Here is a 25,582-nt window from a genome sequence, read left to right on the forward strand (position 1 = left end):
TTCTCTGCCCTCTACACTTGCATTATAGCACACACACACACACACACACACACACACACACACACACACACACACACAATTAAATAAGTAAATGTAGGATGCAGTTTAAGAGTTGTTTATTCATTTCTATTCACTGTCTCCCAAATCCTCACCATCTTTCCTCATGTGGAAACTTAACTGTAGCTCTTCTCTAAGTGATTAAGTTACTCTGACATGACACAGAAATGAAGAAACATGTCACTCTAACGCAATAAATAAGCAATTACTTGTTGCTTCTTGATATCTGCTTATGATCTGAGAGTCTTGGAGTCCACATGGAGCCCAGATAACCTGCTCAGCATGAACAGCCAAGAAAATCCCTGTGTCACATCGTGAAATCTTGGCATGGTCATAAACTATTGTCATCAGATTAATAGCTCACACTGTGAAAAAAGCCAGAGTTCTGTCTTAGCGGCAAGGAGATGGCCATCTTTTGAATGGTGTTCTATTGTGGCACAATGTGCTTCTATGGAAATAAAGTAGGTTTTTTTTTTTTTTTTTTTTTCATTAAACTGTCTTTCCAATTTCTCTTTTCTTCCCTCTTCAGGATGAATTCTTCAAGCTGGCATAGGGACCCTTATTCTGGCCCAGAATCCCAGGACTCATGTGGCTGCCTGGTATGTTTCTGAAGTACCCTTTTCCATTTGGAGTATAAAGCTCAAATAATAATGATAATGATTAATAATAATAATAATAATAATAATAATAATAATAATAAATTAGTAGCTCTAACCTGCCTAATCCTAATTTTGGTTATTGAGTCTCTTAATGTCCACATTACATACTTGTGGAGAGTTTTCATCCCTGACAGTGAACATGATACAGCTCTCCTACAGACGCTGCTGCCTGCTCACGCCCTGCTCACACCTATAGCTTTCCTACCAACTCTACTGCTCGCTCATACCTCTTTATCATCATCCCCACTGGGGTGCACTGAGCAGATGAATCCTCCCCAGGTAGAGATGAGAAGCTAGACTTCCCCTTTGAAGGGAGATCTTCTCACATCTCAAGACAGGGTGACCTCAAGACTTTCTTCATAACTTTCTTCATGTTCTAGAAACTAGACATTAAAACCTAAGACATGACTTCAGACTTCTAATGTGATTGATATACACAAGATATAAGAAAGTAGATATTTTGCTTTTAAGGTAAAGGCCATAGCTATGTTGTCTTTGAAGAGAAAAAAAAAAAAACTGAAATTTATTTGGAAAATCGATTGCAGTTCACCTCAGAGGAAATTGCAGAAGGTAATTAGTGAAAGGCTTAGATCTGTTGACTACACCCAACCATCTGATGTGGCAATCTTAATTTACCTTTCAAAAGGCTAAGGATATAGTTTAACTGAAAGAGTGTTTGCCTACCACACACAAAGCCCTAAGTTTGATTCCAGCATCAAATACAGTAGACATGGAGGTCCTGCTTGCAATGCTAGGTCTCTGGAGGGAAACAAAAAGTCTTCACTCATCATCCATAAAGGGAAGGACCGTAAGGAGAACACATTGATGGGCTTTTTCACTTAGTGGCTCACGGGATTCATTTACTTCAGCAGCTTAGTCACTTTAGAGAGTTGGCTTCTGAATAGTTTCATTTGCTTTCTTCTCATAGACAAAAGTCAGGAAATAAGAGAGAAAGACAATACAGCTTCATGGTGGGTGACTATAAGGACTGATGGCCCTGAAGTTAGCGGACATCATGTTAGTAGACATTGTGGTCAGAGAATTAGCCTGCATGCCTTGACTCTCTGCACTGGCCAGAGTTTTTTCAGTTTTCTTTGTCTCTGTTCTTGCATTTTATCATGAAACCTCTAACATCGTATGCTCTCAGTGCTTGCTATGGAACCTAGTTTAGTCAGAGTGATGGCTTTTCTCACCACAACTCTAAAGTCTACTTGGGTTAGATAGGGTGTCAAGGGATAGGGAGAATGAATGTCTATCAGAATGGTATTATGGCTCCTACTTCAGTCCAGTTCACATGAAATATAAGATTTCAATAATATGTATGCAAGAAAAGAAAGATGCCAAATGAGTACCATCTGTGGGCAAACACTTCAGGAACAGTGGCAAACAGCATTGTTACTGCTTCTCTAAGGAACTGTTCCATATAACTTCTCTTTGAGTAGGTAGCAGGGTGGACAGCATGCAGCACTGTCAGCAAGCACTTTGACTAAAGAATCACTTTCTACTTCTCTTCTTCTTCCTCCCTTTCCCCTCCCTTCTCTGTCTTTCTCCTGCCATGCTTTCTGCTACTTCTGCTTTTCTCTCTCTTGCCTTATCCTTCCTTCCTCCCTCCCATCCTTCCTTCCTCCCATCCTTCCTTCCTTCCTTCCTTCCTTCCTTCCTTCCTTCCTTCCTTCCTTCCTTCCTTCCTTCCTTCCTTCCTTCTTTCCTTTTTTAATTTTTCTTGTGAGCTCTGTGTTCTCTCAAACATACTTTGAGAAATAGCAGTCATTTTAGTAGTGATCCAAGGACCTCAGAGGAAGGAGTTGAGGCATAAATCATTGTGCCTTAAGGCTACCTCTAGAGAGACATGGGAAAGTGTGCAGGGAACAGATGTCCAACATTAGTTCCCCTCCTTTTGTTGATCATGGTGATGTCAGTTAACTGTGTATGACTGAAGGGAAGAATAACCTCCCTAAGTTCTGCCCTTCAGAAGCCCTCAGTCCACATCTATTTCCTCATTGCATATCCCTTGTTCCTTGACTCGTTACAAGTCCAGAGACCGTGTAACAGTCCTGGCTGTCCTGGAATTTACTTTGTAGACCAGGCTATCCTAGAACTCACCTGTATCTGCCTGCCTTTGCCTCTTGAGCACTAGGATTAAAGGCATTTTTTCTACCACACCCAATAAGAATGAACATATTAAGCATCATTGCTGAGTCCTTCCACAGTAATGGAACTTTGCTCAAGTTTCTGTGTTAGAAGAGAATGAACTCAGCAGTTTCAAGTATACAAAGCATAGTTTGATCTAGAGTGAACATGTGCACTGGGCCTGTGAACTTATACCTTCTGCTTAACTGAAGGTTTGGAGCTGTGACCAGCAGCTTTCTAGAGTTCCCTTCCTCCTGCTACAGTATCTAACAGCAACTGTTTACTGTTTCTTTGATCTGAGTTTTAAAACTTCTACACATGTTAGAATTTAGTTAAGCCATAATTTCCAGCAATTAAAATTCTTGTTATCTAATCCACACCTTTCTGAAAGTCATGCTTTCTAAGACCCTCTTGATTTGCCATAGCTCTTGCATGTACAGGAATGGAGCGGCAAATCCACACTTTAGGCCAGGGTGATTTAATTCCAGTTTTGAAGAGAAAACAAGCTCCCAATGCTGGAGTAAAAAGTTCAGAGACAGTTTTTCTATTTTCACATACCACTTCCTCCAAACTTGCTCTTACAGAAGTAGAAACAGAGCAAATTTAGCGTGAACTCTGTCTGTGGTGGTGTGGCAGTCGTACAGTGACTTGACCACTTCCTCCTTACTCATTCGATGGCCATTTCATCATGCAGACTTAGGCAAACCTCAGAAGGCTGTTTGAGTTTGGCCTCCAGCACATATGAAAGAAACACCGGCCTTTGAATCCTCTGCTTACCTTTCTCCTACTCGTTGCCTCCGACTCTCGCAGCTTCTTCAAATGAAAGATCACGCCAGTGAAAACATCTTCCCTTTTTAGTTCTTACAGATCTGCCCAAACTTACATGCAAAAAAGGATTTGAAGTTCTTAGATATAATTGACAGCAGAGGGCACAGTGGAATTCTGACGAAACCCTTGACTGCAGGGAGCTCTTAAAGAGACTTCAGAAATCAGAATATATAAAAGGCTGGAGATAATTTATTAAAAATCGAAAGCTAGGAAAAGTCACATTTAGTTTAAAGTAATGTCAGTAAGTCAATTGTGGATTCTGAAAAGTTTCTGTTTTATTTCTTTGAAAACAATTTCAGAAGTGTCCAAATAAAAGCGCTGGTGCTCCCTCTCTGACCAACTGCCTGGGACACACACTGCTCAACCTCTCGGGCTATGATGTGGAAGAGTACTTGCTGGTGCCATCTGCAAAACCAAGGTGTGTACAAAACTGTTGCTGGATCCTACCTATTTTATTTGATTTACAGTTATCCTTCCACATGTACTGAGCCTCGTTCTAGGACCCAGAGGCCAGAGGGTACCCAAATCCTTAGGAGCTTGAATCCCTTATTCAAAATAGTGGTGTGGTACTTACATAAAATCCCATTCTGTAGTCATCTTTAAATGACTTATGGTACCAGATAGACTACAAATGCTATGTGAACAGCTATTCTGCATTGTTTCATGAAGAATAATAATAATAAAGATGATAATTATATATGTTGAATGCAAACACAATTATTTTCAGCAGCTGGTTGAAAAACCCACAGATGTGTGGAGATCATGGACTTTGAGAGTCAACCATAGTTTAGGAAAAAAAAATGCATCATTGTTTTAAATGTTAATACGCAGTAAAGCCCAAAAGCCTAATGTGCACCTTGGTGTTCATATGAATTCCAAAGCCATGCTGTAGGCCTTTGTCAGGTTCTCCACTGCTGGCTTTCAGGCTTTAAAGCATTTGGGGCAATCATATCAATTGAGATCTCATCAGTGGCAGAGGCAGGGGAGCCAGTGGCAGTCTTGCTGCTTCAGGGAGCAGAGCAGAAGAGCTACTGGCATAATGAAATAATGATCTCTTGTTAAAATTCCCCCTACTTTGTAGTACCTAGTAATGGAAACTGGGAACAAATCATGTCTTACAATTCCTGTGGCTTTTGGGAAAAATTTTGTGTGGAGTTTTTGGAAACTGAAAGAGGTGACTACAGATGTGGTAGATAGGTATGGTTACTTCACATTGCTTGCAATGACAGCAGCATTTACTATTCTGTCAAATTTCCCAAGTACCCCAAACACACTGCATTGCTTCATAGATGCAGACATCCGTTTGCTATCTATGTTGCTATGATATCATACCCCCTTGCATCTGCTTCTCCTCCTCCTTTGCCAGGCCAGTGTGTTATCATTGCCCTCAATACTGACCTTCTCTGACCTTTGGTTTCCCTGCATTTTTTTTGTGCCCTCCTAGCACCCTTAAATATATTCTACAATCTCTACTTCTCCTTCTTAACCTTGAGAGGATAAAAGTTGTATTCACAGAACTTGGAATAGTACCTTGGTATATCAGAAGTACCCAGTCTAAGCCTGTTGAATGGATGAATAAATTCAGTTGAGCCAGATGGCAATGCAGTCCTATTCTTTAACATTTGCAGTAAGGGTGCTATGGAACAGGATTGTTCTTCAGTCTGTTTCCATCCAGACTCTGAGAAGCCAATATTAATGTATACCTTTTTTCTTACCTTTTTTCTTATGTCAGCTATATTGAGAAGCTTAATAAGTATACGATACCATACAGCCCACAGAGATAAAGTTACATAATTCTCACCCAGGAAAAAACTCATTAGCTGCATGAAAGGCAAACCAGCAAGTTAATGATTATAAAACTCAGTGTGGTAATTGATAAAACTGATGGAAGGTATTGGGACAATTCAAAAGATAAGTACCTCACCCACTATAGTTCTGCAATGCCTTCTAGAGCAAGGTAAGCCCTGAGAGTGGTAAAGGGAAAGAACAGAGCAGGAGAGCCAAACTAGGCAGTCATAAGGCTGAACTGGGGCAACTCATCCTGAATAGTGGATATGAATTGAAATAGAGTGCTGAGAGTCACAGCCATGTCCTTCCACAATGCTGTTTACTGCTAAGTTCTACTAAGTATATCTTCTAGCTTGGTGAGCCATGCCCATTCCTTCTTCATAAGCGATATCCTCTTTCTGGGTGGTAAATAGAGGTCAGGTCACCACCATCAGCAGGTGTCTCAGTTGGTGAGGTCATGCTATAGGTCAGACATGCTCAGCAGACTACTGTCTTGGGATGATTCTCACTGCTATGTTTTGGCTCTGAATCACCCTTTGAGTGAAATCCTGGTAATCTGATTAGGACTAACATCATACTTACTCCTAATAGGCTTGGAGGTTGGTCTTTTGGAGGACAAATACCCAATGATGCTGAAGATGTGAAGACAAACACATCAAAACCAAGGACTTTGGCGAAGGTAATCAAATCCCCTTTCTTTATGTTCTAGAAAGTATTTAAGGTAAACAAAAGCCCAGATACATATTTGAGCATGGACTTGCTGAAGACAGATCAAATGCCAGTGTTTGTTGCTGAAAATTGAGAACGATTGTGTTATGAAGATTCTCTTGAGAGAAGAAAAGAGTTGATTATTTTAGAAAGTATAGAAGTACAACAAACAGATCAGTACTTTTTTTTTTAGATAGGATTTCATCCCCAGGAAGGGAACCACAATCACTGTCTATGATTGTCTAAGAATTCTCCTGTGCCTGGAGTTGAACTCCTCATCTTTCAAAAGGTTGTGTGCATGCCAACTCGATAAAAGGCAAAGAGGAGTAAACCAGGAGGAATCTTAGAGGCTCTGGGTTTCTATGTCCTAACAAGTGTACCCTAGTAGTTAGACATAGTCCCATTAGAATTTCAGGAAGAAGGCAGGAGGTTCCTCATTGGGAGGAAGTGAGAATTGGATAAAATCCCATAGTGGGAATACATAAGTGTTACACAATTTGCCCCAACCCTTACAAGGAAATAGTCAACATATGTTTAAAATGGGCAAAAATGGAAGGATCAAAGCTTCTAGTTGCTGTGATTAGGGAAGGAGTAAGGCATGTGAGAGGGAAATAGGAGACAATAAATTAGGGAAGAAAGCTAAATCCATCCTGAAGGAGTGAGTGGAAAGATGACCAAGTCGTTTCTTTCCTGTGTAGGTTTCCCATCTGCTCAATAAACTCACCACAGAAGCTCTGTAACCCTTGTGTGCCCAGGACTCACACTCCTTACAGGGAAGCAGGGGTGTTTGTGCGCCTCTGGAAATGGAGAGGCTAATCCACATAAGCAACTGTGACTGGCGGTTATTTGGGTGCCCCACAGGCATTTCATGAAAATTCCCAGAGAAAGTCTCAGTAGCTGTACTTTACAGTCTAATCCCTGAAGAGAATCATAGTATGAACTGCAGAAACCCCTCCTTCAGCTGAGGGCGCTTCAAATATCTTTTCTTTTTAAAATCAATGTTTGTACAGATTTATATCTCAACAGGAGAATCCCAGCATCTAGAATTTAAAGGGAAATAATTTAAATGGATTTACTGGCTTGTATTGAAAGGTATTATATAGATACAGTTAAAATATGACTAATTTGTAGAAGGGTCCTGTTGAGGTTTGTAACAGTGACTTGACTTTTCTATCCAACTCTAGACACTCCTTGTTGCTATTAGATGTCTGTGCCCTTGCTTTTGGATGTCTGGAGCATAAGCCTCTTGCCCAGAGGTCAGGTAGAAGTGGCTTGTGTGTTGTTCTGACTCCTGTTTCTGTTGGTCCGTATGGGTCTTCTGCACTGGTGGTGATTTCTGGAGATTTTTGCTGCCTGACGTGCTCTTTACAGGCAATTGAATGAGCTCTATCAACCCTTCATGCAATGTACTTCTTTCTAGAAAGTCAAGAAATCTGATATTGTGAGAGGAACGAAGGGCTGGCTGTGTTATCAGAGCCCAGAGGTGGCTGCTGTCCGGTCAATGATTTCATTTTTTTTCAGCAGCAGCTTTTCCTTCAGCTTTCTAGCTGTGTTTAAGATACAAAGGATGATTTCTTTGTCCTTTTGATGGAAAAGTAAAAATTTGGATATGAAGATGATTTAGTACCTAATTCAGGGCATATGGAATGCCTCCCAGGGACCTCTCTGTGACAGCCTCACTGACACTTTGAGTGTATATTTTATTTAGTCTAAATTTACTTTCCAGCATATGCATTTCAAAAAAGGGGCCAAACACATGTGTCATACCTGTGTGTATATGTAAATGCATATGCCTCTGTGTGTGTGTGTATAAAACATTTCCTCCTGCCTACACTTTTACAGAGGTGAGTACATGTAGACTGACTTTCTATTCTTTCTGTTCTCAGTTCCTTTTCTTAGGCGTCATTACCTGTGATTCCTGAGAAAAAGAATTGGAGGTAACAGAATGTATTCTTACTTCCTTTACTAAACTATCTCACTTTCTGACTTTTGGGCCAACAGGGAAAGCAATTGCATAACTATTTCTAGAGCACAGTATTGTTTTAGGAAATAATTCTTTGGAAGAAAAGAAACACTTCATTTGAATGCTGTAAAATCCTTAGTGAAAATTTTAAGATCGTCTTAAAATTTATTTGATTTAAAAAATTAACAAAGGCCCTCTCAAATGAAGATCACTCAATAAAAAAATTTAAAAAAATTGAAAGAGGAACCTAAGAGCATTTTAAATTCTATTCCTGGAAGCTCACTCACCCAATTCTTTATTGCAAAATAAAACAATACAAGTATTTGAAGTAGCCACAAGTCATCAGTAGCCTCCTCAGTCCAGAGGCATTCAGTCTGTGACTGCAGGGCTGGACGCAGTGGGCTGCACTTCGTGATGTCATTTGGCATTCTGGCTGTGAAGGTGCTTCTGTGCTTGGCCTTGACTCTGGCTCCTGGGAGTGATTCCCAGTCCATCATTTGCAAAGGTCTGCAACTCTGTTCTCGGACAACCATCTGTCATCTTCCTTCTGAGCCCCGTGTGAGGAGGACATGTAAAAATGGTCACTGAGCAGGGTCTCAGCTGGCCCACAGAAAGCTCGGTCATACACCCTCTTGCAGTGGGCATTCGGTTCAGTCAGGTGTTGACTGCCTGGTGCAGCTCACTGTGCAGCATCTAGGCTCTTTGTTGAGGTAATTAAGGTCCACAAGCTGCTGAGCCTGTGGTTCTTGTTGAGACAAGCACTTAGTGAATTCTTACACTTAATTACTGGGATCTGGGGAGTGTCAGACTGCCAGGGAGCAATGTCTACCTTGAAGTGCGAGGTCCTTCTGTCCCTTTGAGAGGGCCACTTAGCTAAACACTTGCTCTGAAATAAGAAACTCTCAGCATCTTGCTTAGAAACCTCCAACACAGGTCTGCTGGGCAGTTTCTGTACTTTGTCTTCAGAGATACCATAGGTGACACTTTTGACAAATGTACACCTCTCTGTAATAAGGACACACATTTATCAGTGGTCCACAGAGACTATCTTGCCACTTTTCCAAGCACTTCTGCACCTTTCTCCTCCTATTTTCAAATTCCTACAAGCTTCTCTTGTGACCACAGTGCTACTCCTAAAGTGGTGCCTGTATTTTCAGTTTCTGTGACAGTCTCACCTTCTGCCGGTGTTAATTGCTATGTCAGTTATCTGGACCCATATAAATACTCAATGCTAAAGTTTCTAAACATCAATGGCCTGAACAAAAGACATTTATTCAACTCAGAGTCTGTAAAGTTCTGCTGCTGTCATCTTCACTGGGCTCACTGTGGGAAGGAATGAGGATGTGTGTAGTTAACTGGCTGTTGGCTTCTGATAGGAGGAAGATGGATAATTTAATTTAGAATATTTAAGGAAGGAAAATATCCTTCATATGAGTGGGGGAACTTGAAATGAAAATAGTTGCTTTATTACTTGCTGGCCTTGAGAAATGTATTGCATACCCCAAAGCCACATACTCAGAAGAGTGGAACAAGAGAGGTTATGGAGATAGACAAACACACATATGGATCAGTGTCTTTATTACTTCTGTATATATATTTATATATTATATATATAATATATTACTTCTGTAATATATATATATTTTCTTAATTTGTGAATTTAAAGGAGGCTGACACAGGCTATAGGGGGTCGTGTTGTGAATGATGAGTGACCACTATGGTACATCTGTGTCCGGTATGAGAGTCAGCAGGGTAACCTGAGAGGATTATCTCTGCACAATTTCTTCTATAAGGAAGTGAACACTAATCAGAAGCAATGCAAAGCAGATATTTAGATCAGCCACTGAGGAGTGAAATAGAAATAAAGAACTGGTAACAGGTCTCATTTTCTGGAAGGAAACAGCACCTGACTTTCATTCCGAAGGAATGTTCAGGCCACATGAATGCTAAGAATGCACTGCAGTGTATGCATGCATGAAATCTGAGCTCATCTCTACTTTGTGTTTTATCTTCCAGTAGGTCAGCCCAGCCAGGTCCCCTGGGTAACATCAGAGCTTGGGAAGGATGTGCATGCATCTCTGTTCTTTTCAAATCTCTTCTATTGTCTCATTTTGTGGTTCAAAGCAAGTGTTCAAGCACAGAGTCTCATGACAAAGGAGCAAGAAATTGGGCTGTTGAGAAATGGGGGTGCCTAGTGTGTCCTAGAATGGCAACCCCAGAGCCCAGATAGTTAAGGCATAGCAGGTAGCAGAGGCATCTTACTCTCCAGTGCTTTTATCCTCCTTCTACCACTAACTTGCTGTTATCAGTCTTCTAAGATATTGTAAATCTAAAACATATACAGGGAAAACAAAACAAAACAGGCAAAACAAAATAAAAAATTTAAAATTCCTGATCTAGAGTAATGACTACATTATTTCTTCTTCTCTTTCTCTTTTTCCTTCTCGTTTGTTAAACTCTTCTTTCTTTTTTTGCTAGCCATAATTATTTTACTTTTTATCTCTTGTATTTTCTTATTTTTTTTTGTATTGCAACATTTTTATTAGATAATTTCTTTATTTACATTTCACATGTTATCCCCTTTCCTGGTTTCCCCTCTGAAAACCTTTTATCCCCTCCTCCTCCTCACTACCCCACCCACTCCTACTTCCTGGCCCTAGCATTCCCCAGCACTGGGGCATAGAGCCTTCACAGGACCAAAGGGCCTCTCCTTGCATAGATGACTTACTAGGCCATCCTCTGCTACATATGCAGGTGGAGCCATGAGTCCCACCATGTGTACTCTTTGGTTGGTGGTTTAGTCCCTGGGAGCTCTGGCGGGGGGGGGGTGCTGGTTAGTACATATTGTTGTTCCTCCTATGGGGCTGCAAACCCCTTCAGCTCCTTGGGTCCTTTCTCTAATTACTCCAGTGGGGACCCTGTTCTCAGTCCAATGGTTGACTGAGAGCATCCACCTCTGTATTTGTCAGGCACTGGTAGATCCCCTCAGGAGACAGCTATATCAGGCTCTTGTCAGCAAGCACTTGCTGGCATCCACAATAGTGTCTGGGATTGGTGATTGTAAATGGGATGGATCCCCAGATGGGGCAGTCTCTGGATGATATTTCCTTCAGTCTCTGCTATAAATGTTGTCTCTGAAATGCCTCCCATGGGTATTTTGTTCCCCTTTCTAAGAAGGACTGAAGTATCCACACTTGGTCTTCCTTCTTGAGTTTCATGTGGTCTATGAATTGTATCTTGGGTGTTCTGAGCTTCTGGGCTAATATTCACTTTTCATTGAGTACATACCATGTGTGCTCTTTGGTGATTGGGTTACCTCGTTCAGGATGATATTTTCTAGTTCCATCCATTTGCCTAAGAATTTCATAAACTCATTGTAATAACTGAGTAGTACTCCACTGTGCAAATGTACCACATTTTCTGTATCCATTCCTCCACTGAGGGACATCTGGGTTCTTTATAGCTTCTAGCTATTAGAAATAAGGCTGCTATGAACGTAGTTGAGCATGTGTCCTTATTACATGTTGGAGCATCTTCTGGGTATATACCCAGGAGTGGTATTGCTGGGTCCTCATGTAGTACTATGTCCAATTTTCTGAGGAACTGCCAAACTGATTTCTAGAGTGGTTGTACCAACTTGAAATCCCAATAGCAATGGAGTGTTCCTCTTTTTCCACATCCTTGCCAACATCTGCTGTCACCTGAGTTTTTTATCTTAGCCATTCTGACTGATGTGAGGTAGAATCTCAGACTAACAGAATGGATACACAAACAGGGCCCAGCATTTTGCTGCAAATAGGAAACACACCTCAGTGTCAAAGACAAACATTACCTCAGGCTAGAAAAGCCAGAAAACAACTTTCCAAGTAAATGGTCCTAAAAAACAAGCAGGAGTAGTCATTCTAATATCAGATAAAATGGACTTTCAACCAAAAGTCATCAAAAAACAGAAGGAAGGACACTTCATACTCATCAAAGGAAAATCTACCAGGAAGAACTCTCAGTACTGAACATCTATGGTCTAAGTGAAAGGACACTCAGAATTCTCAAGTGAGGAATACTGAATGGCTGAGAAGGACCTAAATTAATCATCAGAGAAACGCAAATCAGTTGTTAAACTCTTAATGAAACTGTGTCATGGTAAAGAATGAGATTGTGTACTGACTTTAAAGGAACCTTAAGTTTCCTGGGAATATAAAATGACTATTGCCTGTGTGCACAATTGTTATTGAGTGTGTGTGTGCATATGCGTGTGCGTGTGTATGTATGTCACAGTACAGAACTGTGAAGGAAATACTTGCTAGGCAAAAGAGTTAGACAGACTTCTGAGATATAATCCAGACTCCTTTAGCTTAGTGCTTACTCCATCCCAGATCTCAGGCTTCAATCTGTATTGCAGGATCATAGCTCTAAAATATGCAATATCTTGGAGTAGAGTTTGCCTGTGCTGTGTGTGCTACTGTACTTAGGCAGAGTTCAAACATGCACAGAATGAATATCACGTCTTCGGTGTTTAGTAGGTTTTTGGATGGCCCCTTTTTTCTTACAATTTAAGAGATAACTTTATGAAGTAAATAAGCAGTTGGAAAAAGGAGTTAGCTGTGTGAAAGATGGGGTGGATGTCTACTGAAGTAAAAGAATTGTAGAACATTGACTTGTGCGGTAGGTTTCTGTTTTATTTCATATGTATCCCACTTTATTACTTAGCTGTTAAATATAGTCACAGAAAGGTGGAGGACAAGTGGCTTGAGGCAAGGCTCTCACTTAGAATAGGCTTGTGTGCAAACTCAAGGAGGCTTCTCCAAGCACTAAGATTGTGTGGAATAGTTTTTATTCGTCAGTATAGATTATCTATTGAAAAGCAGTATTGCTAGAACTGTGTTCTCCACCACAGTTGAATTACGACCCAATCTTGAATTTCTTGACGATACCAGCTTTAGATCCTTACCATACATGTATCAGTTTTTATTAAAATCTTTATATTTTGAAGAATGGGGAACAGTGGTTCGATTAGCATTTTTTTATGATATTTAGCATCTGGTCCTTACTATATTGTCTCTCTCTTCTCCTTCACCTTGCTCATTTCAAGAGGGGCATAGGTTTATTCTCCATGCTCAGCAAATGTTCAATTCAATTTATTTTGAGAAAAAATGTTCCATGTGCAGTTATTAAATTGAAAGTAATCATTTTTTCTGATCATCTTCCACGCCTTTAATTTGCAGGTCAAATTTCATTAGCTTACCAACTGAGAAAAAAAATATATAATGGGCTTCAGTCCCAAATCCTGTGAGACTGTAATTATAAAGCTACATTCGCATTTGTTCTGGGGAAAATTAATCTATTTTTAGCTGTAAATTATATGCTTGAGATAAATATAAAATTAGCAGACTGGAATTGGCTGTCACTGTCAGCCATGAGGGAACATTTCTCTGAATCCTGCCTTCAGGTGCTATGGAAGCTTATAACAAATGTATTCTAGCCCAAGAACAGACTTAAGAACCATTTTCATGAAATCCATCATTTTTTTTTTATTTCAGGTGTGGTACAACCAGAAGGGTTTCCATTCTCTACCCTCCTACCTGAATCATCTCAACAACCTGATCTTGTGGCATCACTTACCTGCCAATGCTGTAGACTGGAGACAATATGGTAATGTTATTTATTTATAAGTATAAATGGACTACTTTCAATATAACAGTATTTTTAAAAATAGAAGTTTTACTTTTATTTTTTAACATTAAAATTTTTACTTTTAATTAATTATGAATTAATAATGAATGATAGGAAGAATGTCGAACAGTTCCCTACCAGCACTGCATGCATAAAAATGCACCAAGTTCTGGATTCCCTCTACCTCTTACATGAAATGTTCAACCTTCTTGAATCCGTGACCTTGTCTGTGAAACAAAAGGTGTTCTGAGAGTTTATTTCAAAAATTGTTCTACAGTTTAATACCATCTAGAAACAAAAGTAAATTAAAAATTTAAGGACACAACTGTATGGAACACTGTAGTAGAGAATAAAGATTTCCCTAATGTGTGATCATCGGGGAAGTGAAGATTGTAATTTGATTTATGTTGGCCTCTTGTCTCATCAATCACTTGCGTCAACCACTGACTGATTACCTATGCTTCTCATTTTGGAGAATGGCTCAGGTCCATTTCTAGAATCCAGAGTTGTTTTCTTGGTTTAGAGGTCTCTATCATCTTAAGCTGAGTAGATAAGCCATAATTTATCAAGTTGATTAAGTACCACTATGAAAACAACAACAACAACAACAACAACAATCCAGAAGCCTTAGGAGCAGCAGGCCACAGCTGTCACGGTTTGTTTAGCTTGTGCTTGTTGAAGCATCAGTCCTCATGGAGGGCAGTGCTGAGCAGCTACTCTAAGGAGTTCCCTTTGCTTCCTTTTAATATCTGCCTCCTAATTTTCCTGGGTTTCTTTTCTTTCATATATATGGGTGCTTCACTTACATGTATATCTATGTGCCAAGTGCATGCCTTGTCCTCCAGGAGGACAAAAGAAGGCATTGGATCTCCTTGATGGTACTGCAGTTGCCAATGGTTGTGACCCATTGTGTCAGTACTGGAACTCAAACCCAGGTCCTCTGTAAGAGAAACAAATACTCTAAATCACTGAGCCATCTCTTTGAACCTCTATCTTTTTACTTTTACTGGATTTTTGTGGTTTCCTTGTGCACACAAATGGCAAGTATTCTACCTTTGCCCATATCTCCAGCCTGCTAAAACCTTTTAAAATAAGGTGAATTAGTTTTGTCACTCTGATGATATCTAATAATAATGGATAATATCAAATATTAAAATGTGTATGGTTAAGAGAAGTACAAAAGAGTTATACAATCCTTCAGAGTAGGAACAGAAAAATGACTTTAATTAAGGGTCTAAACTATGTCAGGAACTCCATTACGATTTAGCATCTATGGTTTCTTTTTAATTTTCATGTCAGAATTTGTAAGATAATGTTTTATAGATGTACCCAATTGAGACTAGGTTCCACAACTTTATGGTTTTGATCGATTGTGGGTTTCTGTAGTGGTCTCCATCTGTTTCAGAGAGAAGTTTCCTTGATGAGAAAGTTGGTAAAGTCTTATCAAAATGACTGCACAAAAGTTATCTGAGGAAAGAAGACACCAGTGGATATGCTGAAATGTCCCTAAACATTGGGAAAACCCTGCGAGGCTTCAGCCCTTCATAAACGATAGGCAACTGAGGAAAGCTGTGACCTGGAGATATAGCCTTTTCCAGGGAAGGGTACACTGATCGGCTGTCCATTGTCAAATGGTCAGATCTGCAAACATATCAACAAGCTGTCTTATATAAAGTGAACTGATTATGTTTAGGAATATATTGAGTGTATACATAAGAATATATGCATATACTAAAAATGAGAAGAGAGAGCATGAGTTTGAAGGCAAGAGTTGGGGTATATGGGAGGATTTAGAGAGAAGAAAGGGAGGGAAAATACTGTGACTAAAGTATAATTTCAAAACTAAAATGAAAATAAAAGATAGGCACTATATACCCATTTTATTGGTTAGAAAACTGATATTCCTTATAATCATCTATGAGGCAGGTACTGAGCTAGTTTGGCTCTGGGGCATGGTGACCTCTTGTTCTCACTAAAAGCCATCTTCACCATCTTCACTTTTCTCTCATGTTCCATTGAGAAAGCCTTTCTTTGGACAGTCTCCATCAAGGAGTATCATAGTGGCCCTTGAGTGATAAGTAATACTTTGAGGTCAACTGGGCATTCTAGAAGTCAGGACAACAGGCCAAATTCTGGTGTGCTTCAGATTTCAAGGACTTCAGTTTGACCTTATCATGAAGTTGAGTCAGGAGAGTTTGGTCTTCTCTCTGAAAGGATTTTTTTTTCTTTGTAGCCAAATTCTACTTGACCTTGACTGATACTGCCAGGAGAAAAGAATTTTTTAGTCAGCCAATTGATGGTTTTTCCCAATGTCAAGGATAAGAGTAGTGTCGTGAAACGAATAGGAGAGAAAGAATGAGAGAAATGTACCTCTCACAAAGTAAAGGCACTTAGGCAAGATCAGGATGAAGCTAGAGAAGAGAGCATGCTAAAGTTCAAACAGATGGGAGAAACTTTGGGGCACTGGGGACAGGGACAGGAAAGTATTTAAGAATGAAAATAGAAATTTGGGCTTCTGAGGTTGAATGACTGAAGTCAGAACTGATAGCCCTTTGAGAAATGTCAGGAGAAAAGGTACTGCAGAGAAGGCCCATGTGTTCTGACGGACTGATGTGGAGTGAGTAGGGGGAAATATGCAGTAGGGTTCAGAACACTGGAGAGAAGAGATCAGAGCAGCCTTGCAACCTTACAAGTGACAAGTAGAGGTAGCCAGATGAGCAACCTCAGCTTTCTCATTCAGCCAGGGCACCAGACTGCTGTGTTGTCCATGGCTGGTGTCCTGAAGGGACACTAACTGTTGTTCCTCCCACTTCTTATCCACTCCTTTCCTGTTTATATTAGACATTCTCCACTCTATGTTCTAGGTTTCTATATTAAAAATGGAAATTTCATTTTTACCAAGAGTCTCACTGTTACTTCTTCTAGAGTCTTAGCTTTGATATGCTCTCTACAGTCTGCAGTTTTCTGTCTTTTGTGTCTGCCAGCCTACAGTTTCCCCTTGTGACTCTAACAGGCTACAGGCCCTGCTTTCTTGCTTGTTCTGGTCAGACATTTGAGCATCTTCGTTACCAGAACCTCATGCACACATCACACAGACTAACATCACATGGAGCCTCTCCTTGGCTTTGGGAGCGATTGGAGGAGCAGACTGACCACCACTACCTAAGGTTCACTGGCAACAAATTGTAACAAATGGTTTAGGCTCTGGCTCTGGGAACTTCTTTACCACTGCAGCACCTGCAGTGATAAACTGTTTTAGAGCAAAGAAAGTAGTCTCAGTTATCAGCAAGATGTCAGAGTAGAAAAACTTCAGGACATGGCTCCCCCAGGGATATATTACAGGAAAAACAGGAAATGGACTAAAACACCTTCCTGGGAGGTATGGAAGTCAAAGATTGACAGAAACCAAATACCCAATCAAGAAAAAGTAAGGGATTGCATGCAACCTTTGTTTGGCTTTGTCCCAACTACTCTTGGAATACCGTGTCACTGTTTTGGAGAACTGGTAGCTCAGTCCCAAGTACGTTCTTGTGAACTGGAAAGAGCAGTGCACCCAGGACTGTAAGAGGTCTGTCTATTCTATACTGCCTGTTAACTGCCTGAGAGTCTGGTCTCTGTGTCATGTTAATCTAGATGTTCTATGCATGAGATTCTGATAACGAAAGGTTCTAGAAAAAGTCAGAAAGCAGTGGATATGGCCTACTAAAGTCACAAAGGGGACTATGGGCTGTCAGATGCCAGGGGCAGAAAACTGCAAGCTACATGTAGAGGACATATCACAGCTAAGGTGTTAGAGGAAGCAGCAGTGAGATTCTTGGTAAATCTCAGGTGAGTGTGGCTTGGAGGAGAATTAGACAAGTCTGTTACCAGGAAATAGGAAAGATGTGGGAACCACAAGTACCCACCCCAAGTAATTGAGTGACATAGAACTAATATACAAGGGGTGGTGGTGTCATTCTTCCCCATCTATCTTTATTTGAGATAAGGTCTTTCCATATATCACAACTTGGCCTCAAATTCACAATCCTATCTTCTCTTACCAGTTAGAGGTATTGGAGACCTATGCTACCATGCCTTACTAGTTATTACAAATGCTTAATTTTGAACAGAATACTCCATGATTTCTTAAAACATTGATTTTATTATTATTCAGGTATGGTGAAGGGCAAGGGATAAGTAGACAATTGATTGAATGGTGAGTTGTTATATTCACAAATACTAAGGAGGGGGCATACCGCCTCATGGGAGGTACTGGGGAAGTTCAGGAGAGAAGAAAAGGAAATGTGGCAGAGCCTCTGATGCACTTGTGCAGGGAGCAGTATTGGGCCTTGGAGAGCAGAGTCAGCGTTGCTTTGGAGGAGTGAATGTGCTAAGGGGTATTGTTATATACTGAGTCTGCACCTAATTGGCAAGGACTTGGAGGTGATTAGAGTAGAGAGTACCAGAGCCTTGCTGCCTGGACCATAGTCATCCATCGATCCTGTCTGTAAACCTTGTCAGATAGCCAGACATCCTGATGATGCTCATCTCAGAAGCATCTACTTAAAGCAGTGGGCTCTTCATTTGTTTGTGGAGAAGCTGTGTTCAACTTGAAAAAACACATTTATTCTCTGTTATTGGAAATTTCTTTAAAGATATTTTATTTGTTTGCTTTGTGTCAGAGTTTCAATTTTTGACTTGTTTATGCACTCGCCGCTGGAAAGGAAGTTTTGTGCAATAAATTGGGAACACAGAAGACAACACCGCGGGAGGGTGCATTGTGGGTTGTTATTAAAATATTGATTAAGAACTCCCACTAGCAAAGCTCTGAGCAAAAATATTCTATCACATCCTTTTCCTCTTGCCCATTCATGTGGGAATTGGACCGAGCTGGATCTATGAGTTTAATATTATAATGAGAGCAAAGCTTAGCCAGGAGAGGAGGGTGATGGCAGAAGATGAGTCTTGTCTTCAGCTTTGGCCCCAGCAGCTATATAACACAGGATGCAGGAGCCTCCAGACAACAGAAGCCAAACACATGACTATGAAATATACAGACAACGCTGTGTACTCAAGATTAGTCCTCTGACAGTTGTGCTGGCAGGCAGGTATGGACAATCTTGTCTTAGATATGAAGGAACTATTTGAGTCCCAGCCTGTCTACTTGTAAGGAGGCTGGCATGTCAGGACCTATGGTGGTCTCTTCTCTCATCTTAGTGAGCTCACAGCATTTCTGAGTCCCTTATTTGAACTGTGAATCTCACTGTAATACAGTTTGAATCTTCTAGTGAATTTCCATAGAGTCAGTGCTGGAAAAGGTGGGTGTTAGCCAAGGCAAAGCAGCTGTGGTTTCCAAAGTCAATTTCCACGATGGACTATTTCTTTCTCTGTGTTAGTTCAATAGGAATTCATCCGCCCTAATGTAACAGGTTCCGGGACATGTTGGGGTGCTAAGAAGTAGAGCTTTTCAGGTGCTACCTGGAGTCTGGTATGGGGATTTGGGGCTTCATAAAGATGACAGGACTGTGCAGTGAGAGTTAATTCCCATCCTTGTTTCCTTTTATGTTCATGTTGGCAGCTTAATCACATTTGTCATCAGAGGCATTTGTCAGAATCCTAAGGGAAACTACATGTTAGTTGACACTAAACTTGGAATCTGTCCTTTTCAGCAAATCTTTTCCCATTTTATCCCTGTAACTCCACAGGTACATGTTATCTGTCTTTTTATTTCTACTCAGCAGGCCCTAGGTACCAAAGGTGTTTATCCAGATATTTCTCCCATGGGCAGCCTACCATGGGGGCTCTCTGGGTGTGTCTGAGATTAACCCTGGAAAGCATCCTCCTGGATGTGCTATTCTCCTTAATTCATATTGTTTCTTTTGAGATAGTGCCTTACTATAAAAGGTAGATGGAGCTTATCATCTTCCTGCCTCAGTCTCACAAGTACTGAAACTGTAGATGTCTTCATGTGATACCCTTACTATTTCCTTTAATTTTTGGCCTTAATATATATATATATATATTTTTTTTTTTTAATTTTGAAACAAGATCTTATCTTATGCAGTCCAGGTTGTCCTTCCAACCAACCTACCCTCTGAGGAGGATAATCTCAAACTCCTAATCCTTCTGCCTCTATCTCCCAAGTACTGAGATTACAAAACGTGCACTACAATGTCAGGGGATGACTTCCAGGCTACCCCCCGTCTGGTCCCGCACTCTGTCCATTGGAGTTCTTTTCCAGCCAAAGGTTCAGCAAGGGTCTCATCAGGATTCCTTGCTGTTTCTCATATGTGCACATCAAGTCACAGTTCTATTTGCATGATGATTTATCTCTATTAAGTATTCATAGACTGTGACTCGGTCAGTTTTTTGTAGTTTCTTCTAGCATTGCCTGGGTGTTTATCTTACACTTAGGTCATGTGATGAAAAAAGAGAAGCAATGAAAGTATCCAAGCCTGTGTGCCCTTCTCAGGCCACCCCGCACAGCTCTTCTACCACATACTGTGTGTCTACTAAGTGCTTTTACTTCCTGACTCCTCTTTTCAGAAATCAAATCATTTCTCCCCCCCTCTCTCCTCGCTCTCATTCTCACTCCCTTTTCAGAATTCCATTTGTATTGATTCAACAATCAAAATGCAATCAAGATGCTGACATTTTGTTGGAAAAAGTGTTTCTAAAATGTTGAAATTGTCCTTCTTGTCCATATTAGAAATTTTGCTGCCTCTCATCTGTGTTCAGGATAAAGCCCATTCATCTAACTAGCAGTGCCTCTGCCACTGCCAGCCTGAGATCTCACCTTATTTTTTCCCAAACCTTCTCTTGTGGACCAGTATCTCTGGGCTTTTATGTTCAGTGGCTGAGGGCCCCTGGGAACCCTAAGCCAGGGTTCCTCCCTCACTGTCTAGCACCTTAACCCAACATTGCACATTTCTGCCCAGCTCCCAAGATCTGGCTCAGGCGTGACTGAGCTCCTCTGAGTGCCTTCCACCGATCAGAGTGACTTAATGGCTCATCTCTCTTGCCCTCAGGTAATAGCTTCTAAAATCAACCTAGAGCTCCACTTCAGCCAATGCTTAAATATTATCATGAACACCTGGAGATATTTTGCTGAGCAAAGTGTCAGTGAGAACTGTAGATTACCATTATCTATTTTTTGATCTGTAGCTTTGTGGCCTGATAATTTGTAGTATATTTCTGTATCTATTCTTATTTCATTTAACATAATATTCAACAATTCATTCATGTTGCTAACCAATGACAATATTTCATTTTTTTTCTTTGCCTGAATAACAGCACTTGGTATAAAAATACCATATCTTTTTTTGTCTATTTGTCAGTTGACAGACACCTAGGTTAATTCCATGTCATGTCTACTGTGAGTAGTGCAAGTGTACGTGAAAGAACAGATGTTCCTTTGATGGACAGCAGAAGGACTTCTGGGTCACAGGACAGCTCTACCGCCAAGTTTTTAAGGAACATCCATGTTATTTTTCAGAACTGCTGCCCTATCTTACACTTCACCAACAGTGTGTCGGCCCCCTTGTCCTATATTCTTACTTAAGCTTATCATTCATCATTTTGACCTACCCTCATAGTCCTGCTAACTGGAGTCAGCCTTACCTCCCCCGTGGTTTTCATTTGTATTTCTCTGATGATTTCTTATTTCATATGTTATTGGTAGTACATATTTTTTAAAGAAATACTGAATTTTAAACCATTGTAATTGGTTCCTTTTTGCTGTTGAGAGATTTGTACATTCTTGGCATGCACCGTTCATCAAGTGTATGGTTAGAAATATTGTTTTCTCCCATTCTGTAGGCTGTGTCTTCTCTCAGTTGGCCATTTTCCCCTCTGTGAAAGTGTTTTCATTTGATGCCATCCTGTTTGTCTATTCTTGCTTGTTTCCTATGTATGAGCAGTGTTGCACAGCATCTCTTTCCACCTCTATCCTCTAAACCTTGTATGGTTTTAGGTCTCAGTGGTTTCTGAATTGATCTTTGAATATGGTTAGAAATAATTTTCTAAAATCCACTTATCATTGAGTGCATATCTAATGTCTTCTTTTGTGATTGGGTTATCTCACTAACAATGATATTCTCCAGATACATCCATTTGTCTAAGAGTTTCATAAATTCATTATTTTTAATAGCTGAGTAGTACTCCATTGTGTAAATGTACCACATTTTCTGTATCCATTCCTCTGTTGAGGGGCATCTGGGTTCTTTTCAGATTCTGGCTATTATAAATAAGGCTGCTATGAACATAGCGGAACATGTGTTCTTATTACCAGTAGGAACATCTTCTGGGTATATGCCCAGGAGAGATATTGCTGGATCTTCCAGTAGTATTATGTCCAATTTTCTGAGGAACTGCCAGACTGACTTCCAGAGTGGTTGGACAAGATTGCAATCCCACCAGCAATGAAGGAGTGTTCTTCTTTCTCCACATCCTCGCCAGCATCTTCTGTCACCTGAATTTTTGATATTAGCCCAGAAACTTAGAATACCCAAGATACAATTTGCAAAACACAAGAAAATCAAGAAGAGGGAAGACTAATGGGTGGATACTTCATTCCTCCTTAGAATAGGGAACAAAATACCCATGAAAGGAGTTATAGAGACATAGTTTGGAGCTAAGACGAAAGGATTAACTATCCACAGACTACCTCACCTGGGAATCCATCCCATAATCAGCCACCAAACCCAGACACTATTGCATATGCCAGAAAGATTTTGCTGAAAGGACCCTGGTATAGCTGTCTCATATGAGGCTATGCCAGTGCCTGGAAAATACAGAAGTGGATGCTCACAGTCATCTATAGGATGGAACACAGGGCCCCCAATGGAGAAGCTAGAGAAAGTACCCAAGGAGCTGAAGGGGTCTGCAACCCTATAGATGGAACAACAATATGAACTAACCAGTACCCCCAGAGTTAGTGTCTCTAGCTGCATATGTAGCAGAAGATGACCTGGTCGGCCATCACTGGGAAGAGAGGGCTCTTGGTATTGCAAACTTTATATGCCCCAATACAGAGGAACACCAGGGCCAAGAAGTGGGAGTGGGTGGGTAGGGGAGCAGTGTGGGGGAGGGTATAAGGAACTTTCAGGATAGCATTTGAAATGTAAATAAAGAAAATATCTAATAAAAAATAAAACTGAAAAAGAAGAAATAGTTTTCTATAAAAAAAAGAAAGAAATAGTTTCTTTTTTTCCCTTTGTATATGAATCCCCAATTTCTGTAGTTCTGTTTAGTAAACAGATTGCTTTTCTCCCAGAGTATTTTTTTTTCTGTTTTATAACTGTTTATTACGTTGTTTGTTTGTTTATCGTGGTGTTTTCTAATGTGGGTACATGTGCTATGATGCAGATATGGTCAAAGGACAACTTAGAGGAGTCAGTTCTTTCCTTCTACCATGTGGGTCCTGGGAATCAAACTCTGATCACTGGGCTTGGTGGCAATTACCTGCTGAGTCATCTCACTAGCCTGCATACTTTATTCTTGGCATCTTTGTGTGTGTGTGTGTGTGTGTGTGTGTGTGTGTGTGTGTGTGTGTGTGTATAATAGCTTTATGGAGTCAAATAACATGATGCTTTTAGCTCTGGTCTTTCTGTTCAAGATTGCTTTGAATATTTGTGGTTTATTATGACTTTATATGATTTTTCTTTCTTTCTTCTTCCCTATCAGTGACTTTCATTCTGAATTCCATTGATGAATTACACCATAATAGGATTCTAGGAAGGAAAGAGATGGGTCTGCACACATTGAATGCTAGGTAATGAGGCAAAAATGAAATAAACCTGGGAACAATGAAAAAAACATGATAATATTTCCACTGTTGCTCTTGATGGAATAAGATGCATCCAATATCTAGGAATAAAATTCCTCCCTTAGTTCACAATAAGAGAGGACTATGAGATCAGGATATTCTCTGTAAGAAGACCCTGAGCAGATGTGGCTATTGGGTTCTGCAAACTGACATACAGATGTGACCTTCAATTTCATCACAGCCATGTAATGGATGATCAGTGTCTTGCTGGGCATGGCTGACAGTGGGGACAGTGAGCTCTTTGTCCCTCATAATGCCATGTTCAGTCTTATTGCCACCAGGTGGATGTGGTGACTTCCTTCTTGGTAATAAAGGATCCCTGTGACCAGAGGCCCCAACTCGATTCCTTTCCAAGTTATAGTTTGATAACTCACATTGGTAGGGTGGAGAATCAGCAGATCTCTAACCCAAGTGAGGTGGCCATTGTATGTGGCTTTTTCAGATAAGGTGTTTAGGGTCAGCTTTCTTGCATGAGGATACTTTTGCCAGTAGTTGGCTGAATGGAGCAAGTGTAGCTACAAATGTCTTTGTCACTCTGGCCACTCTTCTCAGGTTCTCTGTTGTGCAGGTCATTTGAGAGCTCATTTGGAGGCCTCTGTCAGGCATTGGCTAGATACACAAAAGTCATGAGTACATGAACGGGATTCACTACTCTGTATTCAAGTTTTTTGGTCCCCATGAGTCTACCACCTCAGACATTCCTCCTGTGGGATTGTTGGGTTGTCTCTGTGGTTTGAGATTGTGAGAAGCAGAACCCAGAAGGTATAGAACTTCTCTATCTTGGGGGACATAGTGTTTGACTGTCAGCTTTTTGCTTGTAGTCTCAAAAGAGTACACAGTAAAATATGGTTTATAGGATATGGACAGAAAAAGAGGTTTACCTCAAACTCTGCACTGAGAGATACTGTTATCCATGACACAGTCAATGAGGACATCCTCCTAAAGAAAGTGGCTAAAAAGTTACATTGTGGATACATTGTTCACACAGGTAGCTATTTGAGCTACTAGCCAGTGGAAGATCACAGGACCATTGGATCCATGGAAGAAAGAAAACTTGGGTGAGCATGGATTCCAGCACAGCACACCAGTTATGCAGATACATACATGCATACATATATATATATATATATATATATATATAATTTGTTTTTTGAGACAAGGTTTCTCTGTATAGCCTTGACTGTCCTGGAACTCACTCTGAAGACCAGGCTGGCCTTGAACTCAGAAATCTACCTGCCTCTGCCTCCCAAGTGCTGGAATTAAAAGCATGTGCCACCACTACCCAGCTCAGATATTTTACATATAGCAAAAATATTGATGGAACATCAGAGTGATATAGGAAATTGAAGACATACAACATGAAACAGAATTCAGCAATAATTGCCATGTCAGAAGAAATTTCTAAAATAAAATAATGTTTTCATCTGATTGGCTTTGTATTAGAATTTAATATAATATACCTCATATTATGGTTGTCTATGTTTGTATGTGAGGATGTGCATGTGGTATATATTTTTACCCTACTTTTATAATCAAGAGCTTGTTGTGTCATGGTTACTTATAATGCTTAGTAATGGTGATAATTAATTTTAGTGTTGAGGAAAACACCCACAACATTCTCCCCAGAGATACTAAGAGGGAAGAGGGGGTGAAAACCATGAAAATGCCACTTATGAGGAGCATTTCGCATGTCTGTATTCACTCTTAGTAGTGTGTGATTACATTAGCCTTTGACTGTTCCTGAAGATTTCTGGTGACTCCTCAAGGCAGGAATTTTTCAACCTTTATTGCCTGAGAAAATTTTATATGGCTCCTGTCATAAATCTACAAAATAGGTGTAAAAACCAAACCCCTACTTAAAATACATTATAAGACATATTTTAAAACAGTTCTTTGTTATATATTTACACTTTATTAAACATGAAAGAAATGAACATACTAATGAGATCTAGGTTCAATTACTTTTTACCTAAA

At 40.2% G+C, this 25,582-nt stretch overlaps 1 protein-coding gene across 2 annotated transcripts in view; it reads left to right on the forward strand.

Annotated features, from left to right (window-relative positions):
• Abca13 (ATP-binding cassette, sub-family A (ABC1), member 13) overlaps positions 1-25,582 on the forward strand; it is a 492,930-nt gene that overhangs the window by 336,450 nt on the left and 130,898 nt on the right. For both annotated transcript variants that reach the window (NM_178259.3, XM_006514706.4), the window contains 4 exons: positions 587-656; positions 3,974-4,092; positions 6,054-6,141; positions 13,671-13,782. In NM_178259.3, the coding sequence (NP_839990.2) occupies positions 587-656; positions 3,974-4,092; positions 6,054-6,141; positions 13,671-13,782 (389 nt within the window). The remainder of the gene's footprint in view (positions 1-586; positions 657-3,973; positions 4,093-6,053; positions 6,142-13,670; positions 13,783-25,582) is intronic.

Source organism: Mus musculus, chromosome 11 (assembly GCF_000001635.26).
Source record: "Mus musculus strain C57BL/6J chromosome 11, GRCm38.p6 C57BL/6J".
Classification (NCBI taxonomy): Eukaryota; Metazoa; Chordata; class Mammalia; order Rodentia; family Muridae; genus Mus; species Mus musculus.